At 43.9% G+C, this 14,720-nt stretch overlaps 1 protein-coding gene across 1 annotated transcript in view; it reads right to left on the reverse strand.

The window, feature by feature from the left end:
• Positions 1–4,429: 4,429 nt before the first annotated feature.
• The window catches only part of SCPEP1 (serine carboxypeptidase 1), a 30,531-nt gene continuing 20,240 nt past the window's right edge, over positions 4,430–14,720 (reverse strand). The window contains exons 10-13 of the mRNA XM_015428087.1: positions 14,492–14,605; positions 12,109–12,246; positions 8,320–8,483; positions 4,430–5,930 (exon numbers count right to left, since the gene is read on the reverse strand). Coding sequence (XP_015283573.1) covers positions 5,865–5,930; positions 8,320–8,483; positions 12,109–12,246; positions 14,492–14,605 — 482 coding nt within the window. The 3' untranslated portion in view covers positions 4,430–5,864. The remainder of the gene's footprint in view (positions 5,931–8,319; positions 8,484–12,108; positions 12,247–14,491; positions 14,606–14,720) is intronic.

Consider the following 14,720-nt stretch of genomic DNA (forward strand, 5'->3'; position numbering starts at 1 on the left):
TGTAATCCTATATTTAAAGGAGCTGTCAGTTTCTTAATCCAGCTCAGTATTGTAAATTCTTAATTTCCTTCATAATATCCTGGAATAAACCATAATCAATAAAAATCCACATGAAGCTGCACGGAAAATAGTTATTTAACTGATAGGAAACTTACTTCTGGTTCCATAATAAGTGTTTATTTTGGGAGCAAGCCAATCCTCTGTAGGTACAAAAAAGCCTCCTGGATTTTACTGGCTATGCTCTCCATCAACACTAACTATTTATTTAGATAGTAGCAATCCAGCCCTTATTTTATCTGGCGAGAGCCTTCATTATTCTGGCTGGCAAATGCTCTATTGATTTATTGATTATGGTTTATTCCAGGATATTATGAAGGAAATTAAGAATTTACAATACTGAGCTGGATTAAGAAGCTGACACCTCCTTTAAATATAGGATTACATCTGAGGAAGACTGTAAAGTTGAAATGAGTTCACAACCGGGTACTCATTATGTTGGACTATGTGGACTTTTTTTACAATATTGTATAAGTGAGAATGTTGGACAAATTGTTGCAATCTTGTAAAGTTTTAGAAAAGCAATGTAAATCTTATAAATGTTGTTCATATCACAGGGTTTGCTTGTGTGTTGTTTTTCCTGAACTGCAGTCCAGCAATCCTTGGTCGTCATAAATCTGGCCACACACCCACAACACATGGTGAACAAATCCTCCAGCCAGTGTTCCTGCACGTGAGCGGCTGCTCTTTAGCACAGGAAGCTCTGCTCAGCAGCAGTCTGGAGCTGCACCGGTTCTTGCCTTGCCCATTTTAAGATTACAGCAGTTCTATTCTGCTCAGGATGTGAACTGCTCTGCTCAGTAGGGGGGGGGAATAGAGGGACCATTGCCTCCAAGATGATGTATGCATGATATTTGTGGTACGGGCTGCAGCTCATTGGTAGAGCATCTACTAGGTGTGCAGAGGATCACAGGTTTCATACCTAGCATCTCCAGCTAATAAACAATTGGCTAGTAGATGATGTGAAAGACCTCTGCTTGAAACTCGAGAGAAGCACTGCCAAGGGCCTGATTCAGTATACGGCAACTTCATGTGTTTGTCTCCCCCCCCCCCCCCCCCCATGATGGAACTAATCCACATGTATCATTCAAACCATATGTACTGTGAAGGAATACATGAATTTTCTTGCTTATTACGGTATACACTTTTATCTCCCAACACACCCTCCTGAAACAGCCTGTAAGCCCTCAGTCTTACTCTACAGTAATACATTCCTACAGTATTTCAAAGTCCCACTACTCCACCAAGTGGCTCAGCAGTTCATTGCAACCTCATGAACGTCCACAGGAATAGCAGCACTGTCATTAATCCCGGGCAATCATTTATAGTAAAATCCCTCTGCATCATTTTCCGTCTCTGAACTCTAACATAAAGAAACCTAAGGATTTTTGTATTGTACACAAGATGCTCAAAGAAACACAGCATCAAATCCTCTGGCCCCACTGCTTGAAAAGGGAGACAGGGGGTGCCTGGCTCAGTGACACAATTTACATTCATGGGTCCCCAACGTTCAGTGCCTGACATCTCCACTAAAGGAGATATGAGAGGCACTGTGGCGTAGGGGTTAGAGACTTGATCTAGGATCTGGTAGACCCAGGTAGGACTCCCCAGTCTGCCATGGAATCTTGCTGGGTGACTTTTGGCTACTCACACACTCTCAGCCTAACCTATTTCAAAGGGATGTTGTTGCAAGGATAAAATGGAGGAAAGAAGAAAGATGTAGAACACTTTAGTTCCCATTTGGGGACAAAGGCAGGGGTAAATGAAATAAGTAAATACATTAAATAGATCTTGGGTAACAGGCTTCTATCCAGCTTTCCCCAAGGACATCTTTTTTGCCCCTGTAAAAATGAGTAGTACCACAAAGGGGCCAGATTGCAGGTGATGAAGAGCCATATCTGGCTCAGTGCTCTCGCCTTTTGCTTACCCATGAGAAGTCAGCATGTGTTCTTTTTCAGGTCCCCTTTTGCAGACAGGAGAAGATGATAGGTTCCACCAGTATCCGTGGAAAATATCAGATCATTTAAACTTTTGTTTTATTAAAGCCTTTTTGGTATTTTTAAGTGGGCTGCTCATTGCCTGCTGAGGAGCCTTCTTTTGAAAGGTAATCTATATAGATCAATAAAAGAATCGAGGCCTTGCTGCTGTATAGCACCAGGGGAATTTGGGGGGGGGGGAGGCTGGAGGCTTCGTACCTCCTGGCACAACTCTGTGCAGACAAATAAGCGCACACACAAAAAAGAGAACTACTTCAGTGGAATATTATTCTAAGCCACCTTGAACCAAGAGGAAAGGCAGGATGTAAATGTTTTAATTAAAAAAAAATACATTTGTTTTCCCACAAAGTGACCTAATAAAAGGAGAGGTATAGACAATAGGAACAGGCTACAGGGAACCATAACCAGAGTTGTGCTTTTACTATCCCCCCCTCCCCCAGTGTACCCTCAACCCAAATTCGGAGCTCATGAAAGCTGAATACTGCAGCCACTGTAAACAGAGTTGATAACTGCGGAGTTTCTCACTTTGCATAATCTGTTTTTGCTAATCTTTAGGGAAGGGCAACAAGCTCTGCACTAAAGCCCCACCTTTGAAATCTGATTCAGTCATCACTCCAACTTTTGTTCAAGCGTATCTTCACAGGCATGAAGACTGACAACTTGCGTGTTCAGAAAACATGTCAATGCAAATCCTCCCGGAAGCTGAATTTTGTACTAAGTGCCCTCTTCCACACTTTCCCTGGGCTTCCACCAATTAAAAAAAAAATCACACACAGACACCAAGGAATATGCAGTGAGGTGGCTGCCTCAAGAGGATGGAGTAACAACAGAAGCGAAGCAAACAGGGATACTAAATGGATCCCCGCTATGCTCTTAGGAAGATGGGTTAGACTATGATTGCCAACCCCCAGGAGGGGCCTGCAGATCTCCTGGTATTACAGTTGATCTCCAGACAATAGGGATCAGGTCAGTTCCCCTGGGGAAGATGGCTGCTTTGGAGGGTGCACTCTGTACCCTGATGACATCTCTCTCTTCCCCAAACCCAGCCCTCCTCAGTCTCCACCCCCAAAATCTCCAGGTATTTCCCAACCCAGGGCCGGCAACCAAGCCCGTAGCCACAGAGGGGCATCTGGGGGCAGAGCCCCCCACCCACGAGTCCTGCCCCACCACCTGATGATGCCAGACACCCCCACCCCCAGTGCACCTATCCCCACAGCCCTGAGGCTGTTGAACCGCTAAAAAAATTCTGGTCAGTTTCATTCCCCACCCATCAGCAGTTGGGTTTAACAGCTGAAAGGAGGGGGTAAAACTGATCAAAAGTGGTGGGTCAGCCTCCCGACTGCTGCCTAGAGCTGGGGAAGGAAAGGAAAGCTGCCCTGCTGCTTTTGGTCAGTTTCACTCCTCTCCCCATAGCTGTTAAGCCTTAACAGCTGTTCCTTCCAGAATGAAACTGACCAGAAATGGCAGGGCAACTTCCCTTTCCCAACCTCCCTGCTGCTGGGGGGGGGGGGGGCTGGGAAAGGAAAGAGAGAGAAGGCATCGTGGTGGTGGTGGGGAAGCCGATCTCTCTCTCCTGGGGTTTCTGATCTCCAGGGGGCGCCTGGAGGGCCCCATCATATCTCCCTGAAGTCCCTCCTCTCCCCACCCCAAGCCCCATGCTCCTTAGGCTCCAACCCCATGCTCCTCAGGCTCCACTCCCAAAATCTCCAGTTATGTATTATTTCTAAGTACAAGCATAATAGGTGCCCCAAAAAACAAAAAATTCTGGCTACAGGCCTGCTTTGATGAAGCCTGTACCAAGATTAATTAGCTTGCTCATCTTGACCAGGCCACTAGAGACAGACAAGCTCTTAGAAACAAGTGGACAGTTATGAGTTACCATACACTTGTGGAACAGCGGACTACACATTTCTAAAATAAAGATGCATTAAAATCCTACAGATTGCTTGAAGACTATGCTTTCCAAGTAGCTTACTCAGGGTTCACAATGCATCATGCAAATATGGTTTGAGCCTCATCCCCCCCCCCAGTCATTAGAAATACATGCATTAAGCCATGTATAAAGCTGCAATTGGGTTTCACTCCCAACATATAGCTTGCTTAAGCAAAACTGGGGCTTTTGCTGCAAAGCTTAATTGTTCACAAGTAAGGATGCAATTTGAACCTGGGAATGTTCTTTGAGCAACAGCATGAGGGGGAAATGAGCTGCCGCTAGCACCAAAGAAGACCGTTTGCCTGCTCCTTGCACTACCCGACCAGACAATCCCTTTCATCTTGTTTGTTTCGCTTTGCAGAACTATGGGATTCTCTGCTCCTTATTTTGAGATTCACACACACGTCTCGGCTTTTACACTACAGAAAAAGAGTGTCTGTTTTTATTCATGAATGGTTTGTAAACAGTGAAAAAGAAAACTAGAGTACATATCAATAGCCCCAATGGCTGGCTGCCTGGTTCAATACAGCACAAGAAGGAATCTGGGCCCCAAGAGATGTCATGAGGCTTGCGCAACAGCCTGTTGGCTATCACTTCTATTGACTTCTTCAGCTCCCCGGGCTGCCCTTCGGCCATCAACACGACACATTAGCAAATTTACAGAGAACATCCACATGGCAGAGAGCCCTTGGACTTCAGTACTGGAAGCCCCCCCCCCCCAATGTAGGCAGTACTCCGATTCATTTTGGTCTAGCCAATGTCAAGTTGCAATGGAAAGAGAAGGGGGCTGGTGGCTTCTCCTTCACAACTCCTCTCCCAACACTGCGGTCAGTCTACGTTGCCCTGCCTGCAATCACAACATCAACGCCGGTGGCTACGAAGCCTGAGCATTTCCTAATGAGCACAAGAGGCACAGCAGGCACAAGACAAGAACATGCCTTCTGGATGGGGGAGCTGAGGCTCAGAATATACACAATCTTCATACCTATGGCTGCTGTTGCTGTTTCGACTGAATAGGGGAGGCATAGCTTAGCCTTTGATTTAGCTGTTTTCCTGCTCAGCTTCTCTCACTCTCAGCTGCTTTTTGCCCTGCAGAAGATAGGGGAGTTTTTCCCTATGGGGCAAAAGGCAATGAGGAGGAGGGAGCTTGAGCAGGGGAAAAAAAGCTGGAGGCAAAGGGGTTAACCAGCCCCTTCCTCCCCCACAGGCTGCAGTTGATCTGGGCTTAAGCAAAAATTGCCGGGAACCAGAGTTACACATAAACTAGGCCCAAAGGCCAACCTATACATACTGGTCATGGAGCCATGTCTTTAAACACAGCTGTAACCAACATCATCAGGAAAAGAGGCTGGGTGGAGGGGAAGAGGAATGGTGCACGCTTTCAATAGGCTTACCCCTGAGGTTGACCCCCCCACACACACATAACGTGAGATGGAGAAGGATTGTCTTCCACTGTATGTGCTGTATGGGCCTAAGCCTACAGCACTCAGCAAGATGTACTCCCTGGTAAACATGCTTTGGAATAAGCTGTAAAAGGACTGTTGAAACATTTTTGCCTAAGCGTGAAGTTGATCAAAAGCACCTAACATTTTATACAAGAAGTAACACGGCACAAAGCTGCTCCTTCAGTGAATGGTTCATCACACTGGAAGTCAGTGGATGCAGTGCGGGAACAGAGAATCACAGTAATCACGGCTGTGCCTGCTCAAGGGCCGCATCGGCCCCTCCTTGAAATATCTTGCATAGAGTCCAATGGCAGAGGCAGACAGCAGCGCTGAACAACCACTGTTCCTGCTGCAGTCCAATGTGCAATTGAAAAAAGGCAGGGCAGGTCATCACAATTCTCAAGGAAGCCAAGCCAGCTGGCCTCGATTCTGCTAGTGATCTTGGCGAGTCACCATCCGAACCATCTTCAGTGCCATATCACCTTGGTCAGCAGGTACCTGATAGAGGAAAAAAGCACACAATTTTCCATCAGTTTGAGTGATGCTCCCGGCTGGTTTCATATTCCACTTAGGTGTTTTGCCTGCTATCAACATCCTAGGGGCATCTTTCATCCCAGGACCTTTGCCATTTAGAGACTATAAGCCAGAAAAATGTAAGAAATCTCCATATGGAATGAAAAAAATAAATAAATTCAGAAAACCAAGGCCTGCTAATCTCAAGCACAAGACAGGCACAGTTGAAGCACTTTGACTGAAGCATGCCCTGGCACAGTCATCAAGGTCAAACAAGAAATCTGTTCATTCCAGGCTGCCATCTTGAATGCTAATAGCGGTATCTATCCCACCCTCTCACTTCCTTGTTACAAAGGGAACAGCCTCCAGTATCCATAAGCCTGGCCTTCTACTGTTCTCTCTCTGAACACATAAGAGACACCGTAACACTGGAAAGACTCCATTTTAAGAACCCAGTTAGGAGAACGATTTCTTTTCACTGACTCTTTGTTCCTACACGCTTAGTCTGCAACAAGAGCATTTAATTTAAGCAAGGAAAGCATGCCGGCCTGCATTAATATTATATTGTTCCTTCCAGGCTATTCAGTATCTTCCGGTACAAACAATCTCTCCTGACCATTGCTTCTTCCCTGATGGGACATTTGGCTTCTGAGAGACTGAGACCCCAGGCTTCTTCTGTATGTGCCTCCCTGAATGTATTTATTATATTCAATTTTTAGACCACCCATTCCCTGCAACAGGGCTCAGTGCAGTGTACAGCAACACATTAAAACAAACATATCATATGAGTCCAAAACATTTAAAGTTATGATAACATTCAAATCATTCAATTTAGACAGATGGCGGTAAACATTTCCAAGAGTGCTACCACCTTGGGGTGGGGGAGTGGGACTGCCAGCCAGATGGACACCATCACTGATCTTAGCCTGGCGGAACATCTCTGCCTTACGGCCCCTGCGGAACTGCATCTGGGCACAGATGTTACTCAGCAAAGAGTTCCACCAGGTTGAAGTAGTACATCAAGTCCCAACACCCTGGCTATTCCAGTTGGACTTCTGACAATCAATGAAAGGCAAACGGATGGTGAAATATTCTTTGTGAATTGCTGAAGCGTGTGCAGGTGTGATGCTCTACTTTGTTTTATTATGGGAAGAGTCTTAGTTTTAATTGTTCACAAACTGAAGTTTGTTTTTAATGTACAGCATGAGCCATCTGGCTTCCTTTTGAGCACTGGGCAATAAAGATTTCAATTAGGATACAGTCCAGGGGTCCCCAATGTGGCACTGCTGACATCTTTGCAGGTGCCCACCTAGAGTTATTAGAGAGAAGGTGGGAGCAGATAGGGCTTTTGCCCAGCGTGGCTTCTGACTGGCTGTGCAGACTTTTAAAAAATCTTGCTTTGGCAGCAGCTGCCACCACAGCACAGAGATCTGCACTGTGTGACCAAAGGTAAGCAGCCTGTTTGCAACATGTTTTAAAACAGTATGTTCATTTTAAAAGGCCTTGCTGATGCTGATGCTGAAGAGTTACTATTAGAGTTACAGAGAACCCTGACAGTGTGCAGATGGCTCTGTCTCCTGCGGCAGCCATTTTATTTATTTATTAGATTTTTTTAAGCTGCTGCTTGCTCAAAGGGTCTTGCAGCAACTTACAACATTAAAACCACATAAATAAAAATAACAGAAAAGCAGACAATAAATACAAAATATGAATATTAAAGTGTTAAACTATTAAAATATGTGATTAACATCATAACATTAACAAGAACAACCCAGACATGTGGATTACACTGTAAAGGTCAGCCTAAACACAATTTGGCCTTGCATGCCCTGCAGAAACTAAACAAGTCCAGTAAAGCATGGGTGTCATCAGAGAGTGCATTCCACAGAGCAGGGGCCACAGCTGAGAAGGCCCTTCTCCTGGTGACAGCTAACTAAGCTATTCTGGGGCCCGGCACCTGCAAGAGTCCCCTAGAGGATGACTGAAGGAAGTGTGGGGAGGGGTTGTAACAGGAGAGGCGGTCCTATAGATATGAGGGCCCCAGACCATTAAAGGCTTTAATGGTTAACACCAACATCTTGAATTGGATCCTGAGATTAATAGGTAGCCAGCGCAGCTGCCGCAAAATTGGAGTAATACGAGCTGACTGTGATGTTCTGGTCAGCAACCTGGTCTACAGTCTCTGAGGTGTTTTCAAGGGTAGCCTTACATAGAGCGAATTACAGTAGTCCAAATCTGGAGGTCACCGTTGCATGGATCAATGTGGCAAGGTCCAACCCAGACAAGCTTTGTGGTTGTGCCCACCACCCCGTGTCAAAATTCCAAAAAGTGCCTTCAGGCTCAAAAAGGTTGGGGACCTCTGAAACAGACTTACCATGTGCCCGGCCTTTAGAATCCAGTAGAAGGCTAAGTTATCATAGGACTTGACAAAAGCCGCCGTCTCTTCAGTTTTGGAGCATGCATATAAAGCTTGCCATTTTTGGTCACTGAACTGCTTCAGCTTGGGCCATTTCAGCTTGCGGACCCATGCTTCTTGGCCTGAACATAAAAACCAAGAGAAAGGGCTGATCTTAGCAAGATGGCTGACAGCAAGGAGACTGGTGCCTTGTTTTCAGAGAATTCAAGTTGGAATCAGAGCCAGAAGGTTTGCAGTTCAACCAAACTGAGCCTCCCCTGCCTTCCAAAAAGAAAAATTAATAATCACCACAAATAAGGTGGGTTTTCCATCCCAGAGGGATAACCCTTCCAAGATTGGGTAACATTCTGAACTTACATTTTAATTCAAAATTTGAGGAAAGAAAATCCCCTTTTGGTTTTGTCATCTAAGAAAACCAGTGATCCAGTGACATTGGCTTGACCTACATGTGCAGAGGAATAAGGTGATAGAATCCTTAGGGTGGACTTCAGACTGTTTGGAACAACAGCGCAGTGATTAAAAACATGCACACATATACAATCCTCCCTGAAAGTCTGGCATACCGGGAAAAGAGGGGTTTTTTTTTTAGCTCAGTTCACCCCATTGTGTTTGTTTTCCTTTTGTTCTGAGCTATTTATGCAGGAGAGTATTCTGAAAGCAGGATTCCCACCTGCAATGATGCTGTCCCCTCTGCTCCTTTATTTGCTGCTTGGCAGACAAGACCATTTACAGTAGCAGTCAGATGTCAAATACCTCTGCAAGTCACCTACAAAAACAGCAGCTGCTACTGCCAAGTGTCAAATGCAGTCAGCTATGAGTCACCTAGAGACTCAGAGGGCTCCTGTAGAAGAAGCACTAAATATGCTGCGAGCCAGCTATCCAGCATTTCCTGATATGGCCTGTCAACCTAATTTCAGAGTTTGGCATGAACTGGGGATTTTGTCAAATGTCACTCATCAAATATTCAAGGAGAAGGGGGGGGGGGGTTGAATTCTTCTTGAATCCAGAAAGCTGGCCAAGCAACAGGCTCCAGATTCATCACAGTTAAGTGGGACAGAGTTGTCACTGCAACGACTGATTTAGTGGTCAATTACCCCAAACTTTTAGATATTTTTTTTTTTAAAAAATGGTAAAAGTAGGTGTTCTGGCCAACAGGCATTACAAGCATGAAAGTAACATTATTTTTCTAGAGGCATTCAAACCTCCCACAGAAGTACAGCTCAATTCTAAGTGCCAAGAAAAACCAGAGCCAGGTGGGTATGGGGGGGAAAAACACAGATATCCTATTGTGAGACTAATAAACGGCACTGCTCCCCCCTGCCCCTTTATCATGCATTTATTTCTGTGTTATTCAGTCAAAGAAAAAGCTTTGTATCAGAGGCACCGGAAGATCCAAGAGAGATACTGACTCTGGACAGAATACCAGGTTATTGTGTGAAACTCAGAAGATGAAAAAGACAAGACGGAGTGAAGTCATTCCAACTGGCAACAGAATGAGACATCCCAAAGATATTAAAAGGTAGGCTGTAATTGCCCAAGGACTCTTATTACATAATTAGTGAGCCATTTAAAGGCAGGAGCAAGAATCTCAAAGCAACTGATGTGCATTGATGGACTGAATAGAGAGAAAGCGTGTAAATTTATGGCGCAGTTTCTCATCTCCACCCTGCCTTTTCTAATAATTGTTAGTATCGCCCATGGAGTCACCTTTGAAATTATTTTTTTAATTGGTTATGCATTCACCTCTCCAGCTGCCATTTATTTGCATCTTAAGCACACCCAGTAGCCTCATTCCAAGTCAGACTTCCACAAAATATCACCTTAGGGTTGATGAATGCAGATATGGGCATTTGAATATAAGCTCATCTTATGTGATACACATAAGTATGAGTTTCAGTCAGAGATAAGATGACCCAGCGGTAACCTTAAACACTATGCAGCCATTCCACCAGTACAATGTGTTTTTCAGAACACCAAGCCAATCTATGCCCTCAGAACATGACTAGAGTACAAGCAAAATGGCTCCTGAACCCAGATTAGCAGTGTCTGTTATGAACATCAGCAAACTGAATAAACTGTTTGAATGGCTTCTCAATATTGTGTAAGGTATGTGAAATTCTGAGTTGACTTAAGAACATAAGAGACGCCAATGTTGGATCAGGCCAAAGGCCCCTCCAGTCCAACACTCTGTCACACAGTGGCCAAAAATACCAGGTGCCATCAGGAGGTCCACCAGTGGGGCCAGGACATTAAAAGCCCTCCCAATGTTGACCCCCCCCCCAAGCACCAAGAAGACAGAGCATCACTTATGTGATAACCTAGGGTGTTCATGCCAAACTAGGAAGACTTATCCTAGGGTGATGCAATTGCAAGGAGAGGAAGACAGGAATCAGGATTTTAGTGTTTCAGACTACAGATATCAGTCAGAAAACAAGGTAAATCCTCAGAACAGAGCAGAATAAAAACGTGTGTGTTTACGAAGTGAGTCCCAAGATTGGCACTCATCTATTGGCCAGGGAATAGCACATTCTTAAGAACAAAAAAGCCTACACATCTCAGTAAAAATAACTGATGGGTGCTGCCAAGGAAATGAGAACTTTTTGGGATAAATACCTTTCATAGCCCTTGACTGCCCTCTTTGCTACTATAAGCTAAGCTCACTAGCACACATCGGCCTTCCGTATACAAAATATAGCCAGAAATAATTGAGATTTCGTCTTCTACAGCCTCTGAGCCCATCTTTCTCCTCAATTTCCCTGTTTTCTGCTTACCTCTGCCCACATTTGCCCCTCAAGACTCACTCACTCAGTTCACTGCCTACTCTGCTCATTTATTCTGACTGTCCTCCTTTGGGCTTCTAGTCTCTTTGCTTCCTTATTCATTTGACCTCAGGTCTTGGGTAATCCTGGCAGACTGCTAACTCTTGCTTCTCCTCACGGAAACCGGAGTGTGAATATTCTGTTGCTCACCATACTGTCTTCCTGAGTCACTGGAATTTCCCCTGACCACTGGAATGTTTGTGAACATTCTGTGCCATCACACGTGCTCTGCCAAATTCACTGCCACATATTCAATCCAGTATAGATAAGGTGCTTTTAATTCACCATATTTGCAAGGAATAATAAGTCTGTGGGGTGCAGGATGAGAACAGGTGCCGAGCACACACTGAAGGTATTATTTTGACAAATGGTCTTTGACCGTAACTAAACATCATTCATTCACACTGAAGGATTGTGAGATGCATTGGTGCAAACAGCCATCGTTTAAACCATTTATCCAACTGAGTTGACACAGCTAGCATTAAAGAATATTAAACTGACCAAATCAGCTATGGTACAGTAGTAGTACTCCGGGGAAATTTTTATTCTCTCCTTGTACCCACATGCATTGTGGTTAGTGTTGAAACTAGGATGCTGCAATGGCAGCTTGGTGGGTGACGGTGGGCCAGTCACACACTCTCAGCCTAACCCACCTCCCAGGGTTCTTGTGAGGATAAAATGGAGGAGAGGAGAATGAAATAAGCCACTTTGGGATCCCATTAGGGAGAAAGGTGGGATATAAAGTGAATAAACTTACATACAAGTTCATGGCAAAGGCGGGTACATGTAAAGAAAGCCAGATAATTATTAATAGGAAGAGACAGTGTCACCATTTAGGGACCCACAGAACTGATTTCAAAAGAGCCATGCAAGAGTGTCATTTGTCCCCTTCCTCTGCTATCCTGCCCTCAGCAGGAACCATCCTTACCTATGGTGGAAACAATGAGATCCAGCTGTCCATTATAAACAGTAACATTGACATTGGCTTCCAGCAGGTCATCTACGATGTCTATTGCATGTTTCATAAAGTCTTCAGCCATGTGTGTGAAAACGTCTTGTGCCTGGCCTGGAGGTTTAGAGCAACAAGAGGGGGGGGGGGAGAAGGAGTCAGGACAGCAGAAAGGACAATGGAGACTTTATAACCATCAGGAGGACTCACAGATCACTGCTTGAGTGATCAGCCAAAGCAACAGGGCACATCTGGTAATCCGAAAAAGAAACCTGAACAGCAAAATGACATCCCCATTTGCTTTCTTTTGAGAGCACGAATGGTAAACATTTAAGAAGACTCGTTGCCTCCCATTTTTCTGCATAAGAAATGCATGGCATTTCAGGTCCAATGCTGAATTTGGAGGAGGAATCCAGATTTTGGAAGAAAGAAAGAAAAAGGAGTTTAAGTCCTTCGAGGTTGTGCAAATATGTTCTAACATATGTCAGTACTTTCCAGATTATGTCCCAGAGCTCGTTTACAGGGCACAGAGACCTTCACTCTGGTTCCACCAACAGTTTTCCCAGCACTCACACTGGGATGGGAAGAAAAGATGCTAATTAAATCTGATTCTCTCCTCTCTCCATCACATGCCAATGATGGCTGAGTAGCTACTACAGGAACCTAACTGGAGAGTGTCTCATGGTATTCTCCAAACTCACACACTTGGGGTTGTGTGTGTGTTTTTTTTAAAAAGAATCTCTTTATAGTATATGGATACTTAGAGTTCTTTTAAAGGAAGAATAAATGGGGAGTCCAGGTATGTTTACCCCATCTCCCAGAGCAGTAGCCCATCAGAACCAATATTAAAGGACTCTTCCCCACCATCCAGGGGGTAAATAGAAACTGCCCCACATTCTTACAACAACTATGATGATTAATATACATTGGCCACATTCAAAGGATTTATAACACAACTTGTATTTCCCTTGATGTTTCTTAGAAGAGATTTCCCAGGAACAGCCTGCTTGCATTGAGCTGGAGAAGAAGACAGTCATCACTTCCCATAGGGCAAAGCAACAGTTTTGTTAGGCTTTCCTCCAAGAAATTGGAAGCTGTCTCAACTCCGCAGCCGTGAGCATTTAGTCGGAGGAAACTTTTGGGAAACAATCCAATTCTAAATTCTCACAAGGCTAGCAGGAAGAAGGGACATGCCCCGAAACGCGTTCCAGCCTGAGAGATACATGAATGACACGACAACAAGCAAACCTTTAAAATGGACTTTACAGCCAAGGATATTGGCAATTCATGTTTTTTCAAAGTTTGGAAGATATTCCTGTTTAAATTCTTAGTCAAAGTCCTTATAAGAAATAGTGTAACCTTTTGAGTTTTTCACGTATATGGCTTTAAAGATTTTTTTTTAAAAAAAAATACAAAGCAATAGTTTTTGTTATAATTTTTCACTTTATAATTTTTGTTTTACCTTGTCACTTCCCACAGGGCAAAGCAATAGTTTTGTTGGGCTATTTTCATTTTCAAATGGAGAAGCTTTCAGTCCCTTAATCTCTTCTGGGATTTCCTTTCTGAAGGTGTTGTGGGTTTTTTTGTGAACGCCTCTTTTAAATTTTGCCAAAGTTTGCTTCACTCAAGGTGCATTAGCATTTTTACTGGCAGTTTTTCCATCCAGGGTGCAAGCCTAACTTCACTAGTACTTGAAATGTGCCTTGTACACCAATTCCAGCATGCTGACCCTTAGTTTATGGTCAAGTCTTGCCTCCTGCCCCACTATGTCAGATAAAGGTGCCTCCTTTTTTCAATTATTTAAAGTAGAACATGTATATTCATTTTTCACACTACGAATGTGGTTGAAAGCAGTGCCAATACACAGTAGGCTTCAATTCATTCTACTTGAAACATCCCCAAAAGTAATGGAACAAATTATTTTAGAGCTTGCAGCAAGATAATAAAAGGTACATTTTATAAAAAACGAAACAAAAATACTTCCAAAACATCTTTGCTGATCTACAATTTCACATCCACCTTGCCCAAACCCTGAAAGCATTTGAAAATCACAGCTATGAGCTGAGGATGTTTCTTATCACTGAAGTCCCAGACCAGAGTTCCAACTCCTTGTTTTACTCCTTTAATGAAGAGAAGGATAATGGCTACTGAGAAAGTTATGTTCCCACTAAGGATACCTCTGTACACTTTCTTCTTCTTTTTCTTCTCTTTCTCAGAAAGAGCTTGCCACTAAGTTCCAGAGCTGGCATCACATATCTCAAGGAGCAAGAAAGCTATGGAGACAGACTAGAAGCATTCCTCAACAGGCCACGTGATGTTACTAGTTAATCTTTAGAGACCATACAGAAAAATAGTAAAATACCTCCCCATTTGACACGGTCTGGAATTATTTTCAGCTTTTTTCTGATCGGTCCATTCATCAGGTCACTCAGCTTGTCTTTATTTTGATATTGCACATGACGCTGGAAGAGTTTCACTTTAAAAAAGAAGGTAGACATTTATTGGAGAGGGTAAACAAGGTTGGAGTAGATATTTAAGGACATTACACACACCTGACTCTCACATTTCCCCTACAGATGCCCCCAACTTTG

The sequence above is a fragment of the Gekko japonicus genome, unplaced genomic scaffold (genome assembly GCF_001447785.1).
Source record: "Gekko japonicus isolate JY-2015 unplaced genomic scaffold, Gekko_japonicus_V1.1 scaffold1091, whole genome shotgun sequence".
Lineage (NCBI taxonomy): Eukaryota > Metazoa > Chordata > Lepidosauria > Squamata > Gekkonidae > Gekko > Gekko japonicus.